Raw genomic sequence first — 19,824 nt, 5'->3', positions numbered from 1 at the left:
TTTTTTTTTTTTTTTTTTGAGACGGAGTCTTGCTCTGCCACCCAGGCTGGAGTGCAGTGGCCGGATCTCAGCTCACTGCATGCTCTGCCTCCTGGGTTTACGCCATTCTCCTGCCTCAGCCTCCCAAGTAGCTGGGACTACAGGCGCCCGCCACCTCGCCCGGCTAGTTTTTTGTATTTTTTAGTAGAGACGGGGTTTCACCGTGTTAACCAGGATAGTCTCGATCTCCTGACCTCGTGATCCGCCCGTCTTGGCCTCCCAAAGTGCTGGGATTACAGGCTTGAGCCACCGCGCCCGGCCAAGATGTTTTTAAAAACAGATTTAATGGCCGGGCACAGTGGCTCACTTCTGTAATCCCTGCACTTTGGGAGGCTGAGGTCGGTGGATCACCTGAGGTCAGGAGTTCGAGACCATCCTGTCCAACGTAATGAAATCCCCGACTCTACTAAAAATACAAAAAATTAGCCAGACGTGGTGGCGGATGCCTGTAATCCCAGCTACTCAGGAGGCTGAGTTAGGAGAATTGCTTGAATCCATGAGGTGGAGGTTGCAGTGAGCATAGATCGTGCCACTGCACTTCAGCCTGGGCAACAAGAGCGAAACTCTGTCTAAAAACAAACAAAAAGCAGGCTTATTGGGATAATGCATGTATAATAATATTCACCATTTTAAAATGTATGATTCAGTGGTTTTTAGCATATTTAGAAGATTGTACAGCCAACACCACAAGTGATTTTAGAACCTTTTCATCATCCCCAAGGACACCTGTATCGTTACCAGTCACTCCCCATTCCTCCCTACCCCCAGTCCCTGGCAACCACTAAGCTACTCTTTGTCTATGGATTTGTCTATTCTGGACATTTTATATAAAATATTACAATGTGTGGCCTTTTGTATTTGGCTTTAGCATGTTTTCAGGGTTCATTCACGTTGTAGTGCTTCCATTCAGTACTTGATAACTCTTTATGGCTGAGTAATATTCCACTGTATGGATATACCAAATTTTGTTTATCCATTCATCATTGGATGAACACTTGGGTTTGTTTCCATGTCTTGGCTATTTTGCATAATGCTGCTATGAACATTAATATACAGTTTGTTGTATGAATATGTTTTCAGTTCTCTTGGGTGTGGGCCCAGGAGTAGAATTGCTGAGTTTTATGTTAATTCTAGGTTTAACTTTTGAGGTACAACCAGTTTCCCATAGCAGCTGCACCATTTTACATTCCCGTTATTAAATACATGAGGGTTCCAGTTTCTCCAATGTTCTTTTTTTTTTTTTTTTTTAATATTTTGAGATGGAGTTTCACTCTTGTTGCCCAGTCTGGAGTGCAGTGGCGCGACCTGGGCTCACTGCAACCTCCGCCTCCGAGGTTCAAGCGATTCTCCTGCCTCAGCCTCCCAAGTAGCTGGGATTACAGGCATGTGCCACCACGCCCGGCTAATTTTGTATTGTATTTTTAGTAGAGGCGGGGTTTCTCCATGTTGGTCAGGCTGGTCTCAAACTCCTGACCTCAGGTGATCTGCCCACCTCAGCCTCCCAAAGTGCTGGGATTATAGGCGTGAGCCACTGCGCATGGCCTTTTTTTTTTTTTTTTCTTAGACAGTCTCTCTCTGTCACCCAGGCTGGAGTGCAGTGGTATGATCTCGGCTTACTACAGCCTCCTCCTGGGTTCAAGCGATTCTCCTGCCTTAGCCAGCCAAGTAACTGGGATTACAGGCGCCTGCCACCACCCCTGGCCAATGTTTGTATTTTTAGTAGAGAAGGGATTTCACCATGTTGGCCAGGATGGTCTTGAACTCCTGACCTCAAGCAGTCCACCCATATCGGCCTCCCAAAGTTCTGGGATTACAGGCGGAGCCACCTCGCCCAGCCTCCATATCGTTCTTGATATTTAATATTGTTTGTCTTTTACTATAACCATCCTAGTGGGGGTAAAGTGGTATTTCATTGTGGTTTTGATATGCATTTCCCTAATGACTAATGATGTTGGGCATCTTTTCATGTGTTTATTGGCCATTTAAATATTTGTGTTGAAATGACTGTTCAAATCCTTGGCTCATTTTAAAAATTGAATTGTCTTCATCATTTTCTACTAAGAGTTCTTTACATATTCTGGTTAGAGAAATTTTTGATTTTGATGAGACCCAATTTATTTTTTCTTTTGTTCCCTTTACTTCTGGTGTTACATCTAATAAACCATTGCCTTATCCAATGTCGTGAGGATTTACTCCTGTGTTTTCTTCTAAGAGTTTTATAGTTTTAGCTCTTGCATTTATGTTGGTGAAAATCTTATCTCAGTTAATTTTTGTATATGGTGTGAAGTAGAGGTTCAGCTTCATTATTTTGCAGCTTGTCCCAGCACAGTTTTTTGAAGACTGTTCTGTCCCTCAACATATAGTTAGCGCCCTCGCTGATTGATTATAAATGTAAGAGTTTATCTCTGGACTCTCAACTCTATTCCATTGATCTATTACATATTTCCATCCATTCCAGTACCACACTATCCTGATTACTTTAGTTTCATAATAAATTTTGAAATTAGGAAGTGTTCCTCAACTTTGTTCTTCTTTTGCAAGATTATTTTGGCTGTTCTGGATCCTTTGCATTTCCATATGAATTTTAGGATGAGCTTGTCAGTTTCTGCAAAAAGGGCTGCTGGGATTCTGGTTGTGACTGTGTTGAATCTGCAGATTGATAAGTTTGGGTCACACTGTAAGATTTTACTGTTTTAAGCTATCTCCTTAAGAAAGATTTATTTTCTTAGCTAACTGATTAATTTTTTGGAGACAGGGTCTCCCTCTGTCATCCATGCTGGAGTACAGTCGTGCAATCATAGCTCACTGCAGCCTCAACCTCCCAGGCTCAAGTGATCCTCTTACCTCAGCCTACTGAGTAGCTGGGACTACAGTTGTGCACAACCACGCCTGGCTAATTTTTTACTTTTTGTAGAAATGGCTTCTCTCTATGTTGCCCCAGCTGGTCTTGAACTTCTGGGCTCAGTCATTCCTCCTGCCTCAGGCTCCCAAAGGGCTGAGATTACAGGCATGAGCCACCTCACCCAACCAAGATTTTTTTCTTTGTAATTCTCCTGTGTTTATTTTAACTCATCTTACTTATCCTGTTTTGTATCCCCCATTGTAATTAGCTCTTAAACTTTCAGAAAAAAAAATTAGTTATGTGTTTGTTTGGGACAGCAACTAGGAAGCTTAGAAACTAACTGGTCTTGGGATCCAGAGGAAACAGACTTTAGAGGATAGTATATCCATTTAAGGAATGAAAAGCAAGCTGAGGCCAGTATAGACAGGCCGTGCTTCAGTAGTTCTTCAGTGTATGCAAGGAAAAAAGTGTATATATTTCATGACTTGGGAGCTTATCCAGTTTTGGGGACTGTGCTTTAACAGAATTATATCATTACATAATTAAAATTATGTTTAGGGTATTGGAAGGAGTTCATGTAATTGAGTGTCCCTGAAGCTCCAGTTTCATTAGTTTCAGAATAAATTCACTTTTGAGTATGTGTATGCTAAAATTATGGCAGAATATTTAAGGTTAGAAATTGATAAATTGGGCTGGAACTTCAGGAACACCATACTCCTTTAGGAATGGTGGCCTTGAGCTAGGCCATGAAATGGCAGAATTTAGAAAAGTGTTCTGGAAAAGGGTGGACTTTTTGGAGTTTAAGTATTTCATCTTCCTCTGATTCTTTTTCCTCATGTAAATAAGCCCTACCTTGTAAAGTTTAGATACAATATCAACAAAATGCTTATTGCGGTGTTTGGCATATAATTAGTAGGTGACCAGTAATTAAGGTACTACCAGTGGAGAAAAGGAAGTGGTTTGAGAAGCATCAGGGAATCCAGAGTGGACAACTGAATGTTGAGAACAGTGGTCAAATGAATTTAATTAGAAACAGGAATTGTCTAGGAACAAGATAGATTGAAGGGACCAGTAGTGTTGGGATTGTAGAGTTGTGTCCAGGTTGTAGTGAGCATTAGATTCGTGCTATCCAGTATGGTAGCCCTTAGCCACATGTGGCTATTAAGTTTAAATTGAAATTAAAAATAGTTTCTTCAGTCACACTAGCTACATTATAAGTGCTCAGTATAGCACATGTTGAAGCCACAGAATTGGAAGCACAGATAGAGAAGTTTCCATTATGACAAAAAAGTTCATCAGACAGCCCTGAACTACATTATGAAGTGCAGACCATAAGTACTGTGAGACTTCAGAGAAGATAAAAGATTTTTTTTTTTTTGAGATGAAGTCTCACTCTTTTCCCCCAGGCCGGAGTGCAGTGGTGTGATCTCGGCTCACTGCAACCTCCGCCTTCTGGGTTCAAGCGATTCTCCTGCCTCGGCCCCCAGAGTAGCTGGAATTACAGGTGCCTGCCACCATAATTTTTGTATTTTCAGCAGAAACGGGGGTTTCACTTTGTTGGCCAGGCTGGTCTAGAACTCCTGACTTCAGGTGATCCACCTGCCTTGGCCTCCCAAAGTGCTGGGATTACAGGCATGAGCCACTGCGCCTGGCAGATATAGTTTTAAAATTTAGAATAATTAAGAAATAATCTTCAGAGGAGGTGGACCTTGAGTATATGGTGTTGGATTAACAGAAAAAGATGGAAGTAGCTTTAGGAAGCTTAGAGGTTGGTAGAACAGCCTTGAGGACTTTTTTACTAGTGTGTTAGTGATTAGAATTAAATTTGAATTCAGGCCAGTCATGGTGGTTCATGCCTGTAATCCCAGCACTTTAGGAGGGCAAGGTGGGCAGATCGATTGAGCCCAGGAGTTTGATACCAGCCTTGGCAACATGGTGAAACTCTGTTTATACAAAATTACAAAAATTAGCCAGGTGTGGTGGCATGCGCCTGTAGTCCTAGCTACTCAGGAGGCTGAGGCAGGAGAATCACTTGAGCCTGGGAGGCGGAGATTGCAGTGAGCTGAGATCATGCCACTGCTTTCCAGCCTTGGTGACAGTGAGACCCTGCTTTTTTTTTTTTTTTTTTTTTTGAGACGGAAAATCTGCCTCTGCCGCCCAGGCTGGCGTGCAGTGGCCGGATCTCAGCTCCAACTGCAACCTCCGCCTCCCGGATTCACGCCATCTCTCCGCGCCTCAGCCTCCTGAGTAGCTGGCTGGGACCACAGGCGCCCGCCACCTCGCCCGGCTATATACAAAAAATACAAAATTTTTTTGTATTTTTAGTAGAGACGGGGTTTCGCCGTGTTAGCCAGGATGGTCTTGATCTCCTGACCTTGTGATCCGCCCGTCTCGGCCTCCCAAAGTGCTGGGATTACAGGCTTGAGCCACCGCACCCGGCCGAGACCCTGTCTTAAAAAAATAAAATAAAATAAAAAAGGCAGTGTGAATAGTCAAGGCCAGAGAGTTTATATGCTGGTTTGATAATTTTGATGTTCATCTGTTACGCTATTAGAAAATATCACATAATGGGAAAATTCACCTGGCAGTTGTGCCCTAGATAAAAGGGAGAAAGTTTTTTTTTTTAATTTTTAATTATTGTGGTACGTAGTAGCTATATATACTTATGGGGTACATGAGATGTTTTGATATAGGAATGCAGTGTGAAAGGAGAAAATTTTGTGGTCTTTGTGGGTTTTTTTTTTTTTTTAAGACAGTGTCTCACTTTGTCACCCAGGCTGGAGTGCAGTGGCCCAATCATGGCTCACTGCAGCCTTGACCTTCCAGGTTCAAGTGGTCCTCCTGCCTCAGCGCCCACAAGCGGCTGGAACTACAGATGTGCACCACCACCCACAGCTAATTTTTGTAGAGATGGAGTCTCGCTGTGTTGCCCAGGCTGGTCTCGAATTCCTGAGATCAATTGATCTGCTCATCTCGACCTCCCAAAGTGCTAGGATTACAGGTGTGAGCCACCATGCCCAGCCCAAGAAAGATTTCTTTATAAAGACTGATGCTTTAAGGAGATTGAGGAGTAAATGAATCATTGTAATAAGGGTGGGGAGGAGAAGGAAGAGACTAAAGATTTAAATTCGAGAGTCATCAGTGTGATAGTAAGAATAATTACCCTACCCACTCATAGTCTGTCTGTTGGGACATCTTTATGTCTGTGGTTGTAAGTAGTTGTAGAGCCTCTGAAGTCTTTGGGGTTTTTACTTAGGGGTGAGAGATTCCCAATCCTTTAGGTTCAAAGTACCCATTCCTTTTCTCAGGGGAATAGTTTTTATTAAAGTTTGTATGATTCTTTCAGATGGTTTTAAAACTTTGCTTAAATGGTCACTTCTTGGCTCTGGGCAATTTAAAATTATCTAAAAAAAAAAAGAAAGTTTTATTAAAGGAGGAAAGCCTTTTTTACAAAATAAAATTTTAAGCAAAAATCCCAAAATAAAACACACTACTATTAAGTAGTATTAAGAAGTTAAAATTTATAACATTTATTTTAGTTGTCTATGAGAAAATGAGGCTACTGGTGAAGCCAAATTTGAGATTGGAAATTAAGCGTGATAGTCTTGTTTTAGCCTTAGAATCCATTCTTTTCACCCAGCAACTAGACAACCAGGGAAGAATCCAATTTTGTTTCTGTATTTTGCTTTGTTTATGAAGTATTGTGGCAGTCTGGTACTGATTTGACAAGTCAGTCAAATCAGTAGGAGGTAGGTTTTTTTTTCTTTTTTTTTTTTTTTTTTTTTTTGAGACAGGGTCTCGACTCTCAGACTGGAGTGCCGTGTTTAGATCATAGCTCACTGTAGCCTTGACTCCCTGGGTTCAAGTGATCCACCTCAGCCTCCTTAGTAGCTGGAACTACAGGTGCACGCCACCACACCAGGCTAAGTTTTTTTAGTTTTTTGTAAACAGAGGGTTTCCCTGTGTTGTCTAGGCTGGTCTAGAAGTGGGCTCAAATGATCCTCCTCCTTCTTCCTTCCAAAGTACTGGGGTTACAGGCTTGAGCCACTGCTCCCAGGTTTTTTTTTTTTTTTTTTTTTAAGCTTGCTTTGTCATCTCAGGATGCTCTCAGTTGAACAGAGATGGCAGAAGAAACTTCATTCTTAAGTCTACCCTAAATTGATACCTGAGCAGCACACGTTAATGTGTTGGTGGTCTCTAAAGGATTAAGATTTGTTTTAACACATGAGTGTGTATTTATTTAATACATTTAAAAATTAAAATTCTAAATCTTGAAGAATCCTAGGGTTCTGTGAAACAGTTTTGTTTTGTTTTGTTTTGTTTTGAGACGGAGTCTCGCTCTGTCACCCAGGCTGGAGTGCAGTGGCGCGATCTCGGCTCACTGCAAGCTCCGCCTCCCGGGTTTACGCCATTCTCCTGCCTCAGCCTCCCGAGTAGCTGGGACTACAGGCGCCCGCCATCTCGCCCGGCTAATTTTTTTTTTTGTATTTTTTAGTAGAGACGGGGTTTCACCGTGTTAGCCAGGATGGTCTCGATCTCCTGACCTCGTGATCCACCCATCTCGGCCTCCCAAAGTGCTGGGATTACAGGCTTGAGCCACCGTGCCCAGCCAACAGTTTTGTTTTTAATAATACCATTGGATATTATTGCTTCTACCTGTACGTATTTTTCTAATCTCTTTTGTTCCTAAAGACTAAGAACCCTTTCTAGACCAGCCTTTTCCAAGTGTTTTCCTTGTTAATTATTTATTTGTCAAGACATTGGATTAAACAATATTGAAAAGATTGTTTTTGATGCAAAACTTAGCAGTACCTTTATTTTTTATTTTTTTGAGACAGGGTCTGTGTCTGTCACTCAGGCTGGAGCACAGTAGTGCGATCATAGATTGCACCCCTTGGCCTCCTGGGCTTAAGCAGTCCTCCTGCCTTGGCATCTGCCCGCCCCCGCCTCCCAAAGTGCTGGGATTACAGGCGTGAGCCAGCACGCCCAGCCTTCTCAGTACCTTTAATGTGAATTGTGACTTTCCTAGAGGGGACCTGTAAAGATTGCAGTTTCCCAGACTTGATATTGGATCCTTTACTCCTTCAAAGGATATAGTATCTAGTGGAACATCCTTTGGGAAAAACTGAACTACAATAGAAAGGATTTTGTATTAGTCTTTGTTTTTGTCTCAAAATTTGCACATTGTCCAGTTCCATATTAGGTACTTGTTAAGTCATTATTGAGTAAATAGGATTGATGGGCAGAGGATCCAAAGGACTGAATCTTTGGGGAAGGGAAGAGTCAAGCACTATTGAGGGGTAAAAGGAAAAGAAAACTGCATACTATAAAAGTTTATGGCCTATTCTGACTTCTCTCCCTCTTTGAAACTTTTTTTTCTCCTTGCTGCTTTTTTATCCATTGTCCTGAGACCTGTTTCCACAGTTTATCTCAGTCAGTTAGGATAAGGTTTAGTATAATATCATCTACATTTCTGGAGTCTTATTGCAGAGATCCTGTATGAGATGGTCATCTGATCAGGATCATTTACTTGGAACCAGATTTTCAGCTTTTTAGGGGCAGGGACACACTCAGTCATAATTGTTTTCTCCATTGTACCATGTGCTCAGTGTTCAGTATTTGAGTAGGTGAATACAATTATTCATATATTAAATAAGATTCTTAGAGCATGGGTCAGAACTAGTCAGTTCATTCTTCTTAATTTTTGTTTCCGTCTTCTAACCCAATCCCTGTTTTCGGTAAAACTCTTGTACTTCCAGCAACTATTCCCCTCCCCAAATCTTGTGGTCCTATCATTTAAAAAACAGAGCAAAAAGATAGTATAAAAACAGCTGGCCATCCAAAGCTATATCAAAGATGTTTAGTAAGTTAAAATGTATTACATTCACTGTAATCCACAGGACTATTCATCTTGGAAATGTAAAATATCAGATACGTGTGGAAACCACATTGTCCTTGCTTTTTTTGCACGTCTAATAAATTATCTTTTCATGGAATTAATAGTAATTAGAATCTTTTAATTGATTCCATAATAATTATATTTTAATTGATTCCATAATAATTAGCTGTAGTTTCTTTTATTAGGAAGTCACAATGATGTTTTGAGAATGTTCCAATGTTGAAAACTATTTGTAATACCATATTACACATTTTGGCTAACCAATCCATAATAATCTTTCCTGTCTTACGCTCCATTATCCTCAGTGACACATTCACTAAGACTGCTTCCTCTTTTTGCTAAAGACATACCTCCCTTTCCTTTATAGCCGGTGTGAATTAGTAGTAAGACCTGTATCCTCCATTTCCACGTCACTTACTCCTTAATTTATTTTATTTTATTTTATTTTTTGAGATAGAGTCTCACACCCAGGCTGCAGTGCAGTGGTTTGATCTCGGCTCACTGTAACCTCCACCTCCTGGGTTCAAGCGATTCTCCTGCCTCAGCCTCCCGAGTAGCTGGGATTACAGGTGCCTGCCACCACACCCAAGTAGAGAAGGGTTTCACCATGTTGGCTAGGTTGGTCTCGAACTCCTGACCTTAGGTGATCCGCCTGCCGCGGCCCCCCAGAGTGCTGGAATTACAGGCGTGAGCCACTGCGCCTGGCCTCTCCTAAGTGAATTTTTTAAGCAAATGCACCTTTTCATAGTTTCAGTTTGACTGTTGTTATTTTCTACTCCATGCCCTCCATTTGGTTTTTGGAATTGTTTTGCTATTTTCCTTTGGAATAGTAGTTAGAAGCACAGGTTTGGCATTAGACAGACTTGGTATTCTAGTTAACTGTATTTTTGTCTGAGGGTTATTTTAATCTTTTGTTGGAAATTCCGGTATGTGAGCATGATACACACAATTAAAAAAATTTTTTGAGAAGTTGTTGAGAGCCTTAGAGTCAGTGATTTGAATGTCAGTGCTATGATGTAAAAGTTGCAGATTAGTGTGAACCTGAACTGACACAAGATTGTTTCATGAAGGTTTTGTTTTTAATAACTACCTATTATAAGTTGGCTTGTTCCTTGTTGTATGCTTACTTCCCTTAAAATATGAAGTTAACAATTCACATTGATTGATGGTTCCAAATAGAGTCCCTAATTTTAAATGTTCACTGCATTTAGCTTTCCCTGGTATGATCTCCATATAGGTAGAATACAGAGAGATGGATGAAAGCTTGGCCAACCTCTCAGAAGATGAGTATTATTCAGAAGAAGAGAGAAATGCCAAAGCAGAGAAGGAAAAGAAACTTCCCCCACCACCCCCTCAAGCCCCACCTGAGGAAGAAAATGAAAGTGAGCCTGAAGAACCATCGGGTGAGTTGTAGTGTCCAACGACAGTTCTATTTTATCTTAGAAATAAGAATTAATGGATTTATTTCCATTCTGCAATATTATTTATGTCTTTATCTTTGGTTTATAATAAACTCTGATATTGGGGCTCCTGCCATGTGTGTCTGTGTGTGTGTACACATATACAGGTATATGTGTGTATGTATACACATAGATACATACGTAGTGGTACTGATATTCTTTTTGTGTGCCTGTACATATACAGGAGGAAGGTAAAGGGTGGGAATGGAAGGACAGTGGCAACATAAGGTGGTTGGAAAATAGGAGAAAATAAATGATTAGAGAAGACATACAGAAAGCTACATCCAAAGCACCAGACCTGTCAATGACAGCTCTGATTCAGAAATTGTTCTGGCTAAATGATGGGTTTACCATGTAGTTAGATACATTATGATAAAACTTCATGGTGTGGATTGGTTTTGAGAAGTGCCTTTTCCTGGTGAACAAATATAAAAATATATTCTAGGCCAGAAAATCTAGAAAGATTATGGGAGTCTATAGTTTTGGTTTCAGAGCTTCAAACAGCTTTCAAAAATTCTCACTAACACACCCTCAATGCTGAGTACTAGCTTTCTGAGGATGGCTGGACCAATCAGGGATATATGCCTTTCTATTTTGGAGAGCCCAAGCAAAAGTGGTGTTTCAATGAATTTTTGTAGCTCATGCCCTTAATGACATTTTATTTACTCTGTTTGACTTTGAATTTTTACTAAGTTCCTCTTCTTGAAATAAGTTTTATATTTCGAATAGCTTCAGACCCACACATCTCTCTGGTTCTTTTAGTCCTGTACCTTTTAAAAACAAAATGGTGGTTTCAGACCCCATCTGCTGTATCTTGCATGACTTTCATAGGTACCCAGATTAAGACATACTTCATTTAAGATGTTTTATCTTTTGTTTTAGCCTCTTTTTTTTAAGGGTTTTCTCCCCTATGGTGTTACTGTGAATTACCAGAAGTACTGATGCTTCACTTGAGGACATTACCAGTCAAGTGTTATTTAGGTTTGGAGCTTATCAAAGTCTGGCTAAAACTTAAAAATCAAATTTATAATTTATAGGACTGTAATAAAGTATACTAAAGGAATACAGTTTGAGAACATTCAGAAAAAAGATAGATTAGATTCTGGTTTCAGTTCCTTCAAAAGTCAGGGGTTTTCTAAGAAGAGTAGTTTTCCTAAAACTTTCTTAAAATGATTTCTTGGGCAACTCCTTGTTTGAAGGTTTCTAGTTTCAGTATTATATTACCTTTGGGGCTAATGTCCCCCGGGCAAGTGTAGCTGCCTTTTTACTTTACACCTTCTCTCGTTATTCGTTTTTCTTCTTCCTCTTTCTGGTCTTACACATTTATTTCTCTTCTTTCTGTTCTTACCTCCAACCTTTCCCTTCACCCTGTGCTCTTTTCTTCTGTGTTCTTTTTGGTTCTTACCTTTCTTCTACCTTTGCTGTAGACCTGCTAATGAGATACTTGGGGATAACCCTTTTAATGTCTGACTTTTTTGGACTGACTTTTTAGTTCAAGTTATCTAAGTATTACGCATTGTGGAGTGGACTGACTTTTTAGTTCAAGGGCTCTAAGTATTACGCATTGATGATCTGATATCTCAGATGCTGCCTTACCTTTTTTGTGTGGTTGTGTCTCCAGTAAATAATTGATTTACCATAGGTTCCAAGTTGATAAACGTTTCTTTGAAAATTTTGAACTGTATCTTGGTGTTGCTGTTTGCTTTTTTCTGAAAGCGTTTTTTTGTTTGTGTGTTTGTTTGTTTTTAATTTCATAAATGTCAGGTATTGTTCCCACAAAAAGTAAATGTCTTAACAAAAGGATTTAGGATTTGGGAGCTGTCTTTATTGTGTTGTAGTTAATTATAATGCAGTGGTTTAGTTTAAGTTATCTTTGTTTTTGGGGGGAAGTTGAAATTTTAAGTTGAGGATGTCTTCAGTGCTTAGAGATGTGATAACAGCCAAAATTTGCTAATATATTGTTTGTGGTTATGAAAATAGTGACTGTTCCTTTAAAACAACTTAATGATTTTGAAAATTTCTGGGTTGAATTAGGGATGTACTTTCCCTAGAAAAAGTGTCAACTTACTAGCCTAAACTACTTATGTAGTTTAGCAATAGATTGGGTCCTGATGGTGAATCATAAAATATTATCAGGTAAGTTAAATATTTGGACACTGTCCAGGGTTTCTAAGTCTTTTGTCTTATCATCTTTCGCAGAAGTTTTTAGTCAAAAATTGAATGGAAGCATTGCTATATGACTATATTAAAAGCTTGAGAGAAGATGTAGATTGGTTTCATTTTTATTTTTTTGGAGACAGAGTCTCGCTGTGTCACCCAGACTGGAGTGCAGTGGCATGATCTCGGCTCACTGCAACCTGCGCCTCCCAGGTTTAAGCGATTCTCCTGCCTCAGCCCCCTGAGTAGCTGGAATTATGGATGTGCGCCACCATGCCTGGCTAAGTTTTGCATTTTTAGTAGAGACAGGGTTTCACCATGTTGGCCTGCCTCAGTCTCCCAAAGTGCTGGGATTACTGACATGAGCCACCATGCTGGGCCTGTGGGTTTGTTTCTTTACCAAACCGTTTCTTGTTCTCAGTTTTTTTATAAGGCAATCACAAGGAATTAACTTATTCTGTCAAAAATTATAGGTAAGGGCCAGGTGCAGCGGCTCCCAGCACTTGGAGAGGCTGAGGCAAGTGGATCACCTGAGGTCAGGGGTTCGAGACCAGCCTGGCCAACATAGTGAAACTCTGTCTCCACTAAAAATATAAAAAGTAGCCAAGCGTGGTGGTGCGTACCTGTAATCCCAGCTACTTGGGAGGCTAAGGCAGGAGAATTGCTTGAACCCACGAGGCAGAGGTTGCAGTGATCTGAGATTGTGCCACTGCACTCCAGTCTTTGTGAGAGCAAGACTCTGCCTCAAAAAAAAATCCAAAAATCAAAACAAAAAAGTAATATTTGCATACATTTCATTCTTACCAACTTTTAAATTTGTTTAGAAATTTTTGCTTTGCTTTCTGCAGTGTGTTAATCTTAACAGGAAGAAAATATTTTGTTAATTATGAAAGCACAAGGTATCCTGAAGTCAGTGGGTCAAATTGACTGAATAAGGTTCCTCTGGGAGAGTACTGAGAGGAAGCCAGAAAGGTGGGAGCCATATTGTGAATAGCCTTGGTTGACTAAGCCAGGCTAAGGAATTTGAGCATTAGGAGTGTCAGCAGTAGCCCTGAGGTTTTTTGAGCAAGGGAGGTTACACTGAAATATGTTTTTGGAAAGACCAATCTCATGCTAAGGGTGAACTAAGGGAGTAAAGAAGCTGAGATTGGAGAGATAATTTAGACTATTGGTCAGTGGAAAATGTTCTTAATATCAAAGTTGAATTTTATGGAAAGAAAAGTTTGGGTGTTTTGTTGGTCTGATTGAACTTATTTAATTGGAAGGAAGTTGTCTCTGTTGACCTAAATATTGTTTTAGATTTGTCAATTTTGACCATAACTTAATGTGGCATTGTAGTCCTATGGTAGTCGAAATGAGTAAATAATGGATTTTTCATACCAAATATTACTGTTTATATTTAAAAACTACCTCATTTTGTTTTCCTAAACATTTCCATGCATGTTTATATTTACTATACTTTTGCATATATTTGTTTTAACACATGGTGGTTTTACTTGGTTTCCTAGTACCTTTTCTGTGAAGGTCTAAGTTTTTCTAGGTCATGCCAACTAAACTTGAACAGGTTGTCTTTGGAATTGAGTGTTCGGTTACTAGCAGTGTCACATAATAGTGGAGAGTTTATAAAATAGAATCAAATCTCCTTCAGCTGGACTTCATTGATTTAGGATAATAGTCCCCTGGTAAAGTACCTTTCTATTTTTTGGAGAAATGCCTTTTCCTCTCTTTGCTCAGATTGTTACCCTGTGTACATTACATTATTTTCCTCAATGAGTTTTATATTCCTGTATTAACTGATTCTCCAACACTTGGCTTTTTTATTTTCATATGGAAACATGATTCAATTTTTTTTCCCCTCCACTGCCTTTCAGTGGTTAAAATTTACCAGAAAAATCTTACTAGTTAGTTCCCGGATTTAAATTTTGTATTGGGTAACTTTTCACTAGAGAACTCAAGATACATTCTGAGTTAGAAGTAACTTAGTTGTACATAGCCTGAGACTTTCATGGAAACTTACTCTAAAATAAGTAAAAGGAAATTTGAAATGGGTTATTAAGATGCCTTTCTCAAGCCGTCTTCAAGTTAATGGATTTCTCAGTAGAGACATCAGAAGTGTGTTTGTGTCTGTGTGTATATGCATGTGAGTGTGTATATCATTTTTCTAGGCTCCGTGATGTCCTAATACTTAAGACTCTAATGAAGCTCAGAGGCTTCCATTAAGTTATTGGTTAACTCTTCAAATAGATTTTGTTAGATATGATTGGTTAACAAGTCTGTATTATTATTTATTTTATGGAATGACCGTGGGAAGAATCACTTTATCTTCTTGTTTATATTCTTATTTGTACCAGAGGAAGCCCTCTTCTCTCTTATATGTGGTAATTTTAAAAGTTTGTAGGTATGTGTTTTTAAAGTCATGTAGGCTGTTTTTGTTTGTTTGTTTGTTTGTTTGTTTGTTTTGAGACAGAGTTTCCCTCTTGTTGCCTAGGCTGGAGAGCAATGGCGCGATCTCGGCTCACCACAACTTCCACCTCCCTGGTTCAAGCAATTATCCTGGCTTAGCCTCCCGAGTAGCTGGGGTTACAGGCATGCACCACCATGCCCAGCTAATTTTGTATTTTTAATGGAGATGAGGTTTCTCCATGTTGGCCAGGCTGGTCTCGAACTCCTGACCTCAGGTGATCCACCTGCCTCAGCCTCCAAAGTGCTGGGGTTACAGGTGTGAGCCACCACGCCCACTTTGGCTGTTAAATAAATTAACAAAAATCATTGATGTGAGATAAAGGTATGGTAAACAATTTTGTGTGGTTTTAATAAATTTGGGGGCTTGTTCACATAATAATCGTACTGTAGGTTGAAAGTATTTTTAAAATTTACCTAAAAGGTGATGTTAACCTGAATTAGTAAAAATACTAAATTACAGAAAATACACAATGTATGGGTAGAAGAATTTAAAGATTCAATGAAATTTGATCACAAATGCTGTTATGAAAATTTCATATAACAAAAGATTGAGGACCAAAAATTTGATGAATTATTTAGTAGAGCAAGTATTAAAAGGCGGTGTCTTTTAGACTCTTCTGTAGAACTTGGCATAATAGAATTTGACCAGAGAAGAGTTGAAGATTAATTTTCTTACTTTAAAAGAAAAAGAAAAATGATACTAATATTTTCACCTTATATTAGTATAATTCTTTGTTTGTAAGGTACCCTGATCTCTTCCCTGTGAGACAGTCATACTGAGTGCAGTCAGTACAGCCGTGGGTGGTGGTTGCCAAGCACTGGGTTTGGCAGCATGGATAGTAATGGCCAGAGTTCAGGTGAACCACTTTTTTTTTTTTTTTAATCATGCTGTAACTATTCTCAAGTGGCTAATCCCAGGCTTTTCTCTCTGATTTCTCTCTCTATGCCTACAAATGGAACCAGAGAAGAGGACTAGATTTCAGGTTTAGTGAGAATTAACTGAGATTACCACCACAGGGAAGATGATAGGATTCTATTACATCCCCAAGCCCAGCAGGAGACCCTGTTTTGTAGGTTTACCAGAAGTGACTAGGGAGTTCATTCCTGACAGAGTTGTCTGTGTTGTCATTTTGATGTGCTAGTATAAAATAAATGCCCGAAATCATTTGAGTTATCATTAATGAAGTATGATGCATACATTCAGAAAATAGGCATAGGGTTAGTTTTCTTGCCACCCTCCCCCTGCCTCCCCACCTTTTTTGAATAACAGCATCATTTCAGTGTTCTGATTTGGATCTATGCTCCAAAATTTACTGGAGGGCTAAGGAAAAAACGTGACAGACTGAAAAAGTAATTCAACAGAATTCTTACGTTCTTATATTTTGAGGCACTATGAATAGATCAAGATAAATATGCTGTACAACACATGGTCCTCACAGATAATTTATAGCCTAGTATGAGACACAAATGTAGACATAAATGCATAATGGAAAGCAAAATACTCAAGTGTGATATCAATATAAAAATTCTAGAGGCATATAGAGGTAGGAAGGGTGAAGAGTAGAGAACTGGTAGTATGAAGGGCAAATTTTTTAAAAAATAAATGAGGCATTTTCTACAAAAATTAAGATTTCCCCCAAATGTGGTAGTTCCTCATTGACTTTATTCTACATATATTATTGTACAATGATAATTATTCTGTCACAGTCACAGTGCTGGATTATAAGGGTTCAAAGAGAAAGATTGCATCCTCCTGCAAATAATTTGTAGTCCAGTGGCTGGGTGTTGTGGTGCATTCCTGTAATTCCAGCACTTAGGGAGGCCAAGGCATGTGGATCACCTGAGGCCAGGAGTTCGAGACCAGCCCAGCCAACCTGGTGAAACCCCGTCTCTACTTAAAAAAAATTTTTAAAAATACAAAAATTAGCTGGGAGTGGTGACACATGTCTGTAATCTCAGCTACTCAGGAGGCTGAGGCACTAGAATCGCTTAATCCTGAGAGGCAGAGGTTGCAGTGAGCCGGGATTGTACCACTGCACTCCAGCCTGGGTGATAGAGTGAGATCCTGTCTCAAAAAAAAAAAAAAGAATTTGCAGTTCATTTTAGGGTTACAGATGTTAATAAGTAGCTACAATGAAGAAACTACAATAGAAATATATAGAAAGTATGGTGAGAACTCAGAAGTTATTTTTTAATTGATAAATAAGATTATATTTATCATGTACAGCATGATGTTTTGAAGTATAAATACATTGCAGAATGACCAAATTTAGCTGATAAACATGCGTTACCTCACATGGTTATCATTTTTGTGATGAGAACACTTACCCACTTTCTTGATGTTTTTCAAGAATACAATGTATTGTGATTAATTATAGTCACCATGTTGTACAATAGATCTCTCAGAAGCTGTTTTTAAATAATGTTTCTCCCTAAAATTGGGTTTTGAAATTTTGTGTTAAACATGAAAGGATGAAGCAGTTTTAGATCCTTGATTTTTAACTGTTTACTATTTTTGGCTGATAAAGAACCCTTGAATCAGATGCTACAAAGTTTATGTTTGGTCTTTGAGAGATTGACCTGCTTTTCTTAGTGATGTCATTTCATTGATTATTTTGTTGTACTTTTTATTAAGGCAAAATAGTAATTTGTTTAGCTGATCACCTTTATTTTTATAATTTATTTGAATTCTTTTGTTGCCATCATTTATTGGGTCTGATCCTGTTGTAATAGAAGAACAAGATACTTTTTGAGGATTTTCTCATCTACGAAATGAGACTTGTTATGAGAATCAAATGAGAAAATGTGAAATCCACCTTTATGTGTAAACATCTTGTGTTTATTAAACAGAGTTGATTGAACTAAGAATAGGGTGGATTGGTGTTTTATTTAGAAAAAAATTCAGGGCAGCTTTAGACCAGACAGACACACATACTATGTTACTTTGGGAAAGTGTTGGTGGTAGGCCATTTTCAGTAATGAGTCGCTTATGAAATAGATAACTTTTTTTTTTTTTTTTGAGACGGAGTCTCGCTATCACCCAGGCTGGAGTGCAGTGGCCCGATCTCAGCTCACCGCAAGCTCCGCCTCCCGGGTTCACGCCATTCTCCTGCCTCAGCCTCCCGAGTAGCTGGGACTACAGGCGCCCGCCACATCGCCCGGCTAGTTTTTTGTAGATTTTTTAGTAGAGACGGGGTTTCACCGTGTTAGCCAGGATGGTCTCGATCTCCTGACCTCGTGATCCACCCGTCTCGGCCTCCCAAAGTGCTGGGATTACAGGCTTGAGCCACCGCGCCTGGCTGAAATAGATAACTTTTTAATCATCTGGAACTGTTCGTGTGTGTGTGTGTGTGTGTGTGTGTGTGTGTGTGTGTAAAACTTTAATCTTGATATTAATCTTTTATGTTAAATCATGAGAATGACAGATGACTTTGGGACTTTCTAACAGTTTTTTTCTTTCCTCAAGAGAATAATATAATTGAAATTCTTGCATCGGCTGTCGAGTTATAAGAAATATTTTGTAAGCTTTGTTATTAACCAGACACACCTTAAGCTTGGTAGTTGGACAACGTAACATCTGAAGTGTAAGCTTTCTCTGGAACATTTTGAAAAGTGAACACAAACCAAGTCTGCAGCAAAATAAGGATCAGGAAAATTTCTACTATGGAATGTGGAGGGAAATAATATGTGAAAAAGTAAATTCTTTCCATTGGCTTCTAAAGCTTTGCATTTCTCCCTAGCTTGTAGGGCCTTTTACTTTCTTTTGATGGGATCCTTGCTACTACTACGCAGTGGAAGTCTTCAAGCACAAATCTGTGGTGGTATTGTTCTTTCAGCAGTTCAGTGGAAGTTCCAGGCAAGCTCCTACTTCAAGCAAAACAATTTTTCTTTTTTTCTAAACCTTAAGAAGGCTGTTTTAGTTCAATATTTTAAATGATACTGTAACCCAGGGTTTGCTATTCTAGTTGAAACTCATAATTTCATTTTGAATGCTGCTCAGGCTGATCTTGAACTCCTTGTCTCAAGTGATCCTCCTGACTTGATCTCTCCCGAAGCACTGGGATTACAGGTGTGAGCCACTGTTAATTCCTCTTTGAAACTGTGACTTTCCTTATCTTCATGAGATTAATCATGCATTCATGACTGCTTCAAATTCTCTGAGCCTGTTATTACCTCCATGCTATCTTAAAGTCTTTTAGCTGCATTCTTACTTCTGAGTTCTATTCTTTAATTTCCAGCCATCTTTAGAACATTTCCATTTAATTGTATTAGCCGGTTTCCCAAATTTCCCATTTTGTTAGTAGCATTACTAGTCTTCTGAACTTAAAACCCTAGAGTCATCCTGAAAGTTCTTTATCCCTTTTACCAAGTCTGTTGTAAAGTCATACATCTTACTGTGCACAGTCTTTTTCATTTGTTAGGCCTTACCCATTTTTACTGTCACCTTTTTCTAGTGAATTTCAACTTGTATGTAAATTATTTCAATAGCCTTTCAATGGGATCTCCTTTATCTAGGTTTTCCCTCTAATCCATCTCATACAAGGTAGCCAGATTAGTTTAACTAAAATAGCATTTGTTGTGCTGTCTTTGTGCCAAAGATCACACAGTTTTCCTCCATTACTACTAAAATCACATTCAGGTTTGGGTACTGGAAAGGGCTCGTTTTACCAATCCACTTGATCTCCCACTGCTTTTTCAGACCATCTCCTTCTGTAAGTAGGTACTGTGCAGTCCTCTGCACATACCATGTCTGTGCTTTTCTCTTTATCTTTGTAAATGATCGGTACCATAGTGGTGGTTTCACTGCCTCGTAGTCTATCCAGATCTCTTGGGAATTGTTCTGAAAGCTTCCCTGATTTTCCAAGACTATGTCAGCTTCTTGTTTCTTAACAATAACAAAAGTTTCCTTGTAGGTATTTTTCATCTTTTCTCAACTAGGTTGTAAACTCTTTGAAAACAGAGAG

The 19,824-nt window shown here is 39.2% G+C and overlaps 1 protein-coding gene across 2 annotated transcripts in view; it reads left to right on the top strand.

The window, feature by feature from the left end:
- Positions 1-19,824, top strand: part of KDM1A (lysine demethylase 1A) — a 66,663-nt gene that overhangs the window by 2,206 nt on the left and 44,633 nt on the right. For both annotated transcript variants that reach the window (XM_017886513.1, XM_017886512.1), the window contains exon 2: positions 10,018-10,183. In XM_017886513.1, coding sequence (XP_017742002.1) covers positions 10,018-10,183 — 166 coding nt within the window. The remainder of the gene's footprint in view (positions 1-10,017; positions 10,184-19,824) is intronic.

The sequence above is a fragment of the Rhinopithecus bieti genome, unplaced genomic scaffold (assembly GCF_001698545.2).
Source record: "Rhinopithecus bieti isolate Rb0 unplaced genomic scaffold, ASM169854v2 scaffold_14826, whole genome shotgun sequence".
Classification (NCBI taxonomy): domain Eukaryota; kingdom Metazoa; phylum Chordata; class Mammalia; order Primates; family Cercopithecidae; genus Rhinopithecus; species Rhinopithecus bieti.
The sequence above is the reverse complement of the archived record's forward strand: the minus strand, read 5'-3'. Positions and strand labels throughout refer to the sequence as shown.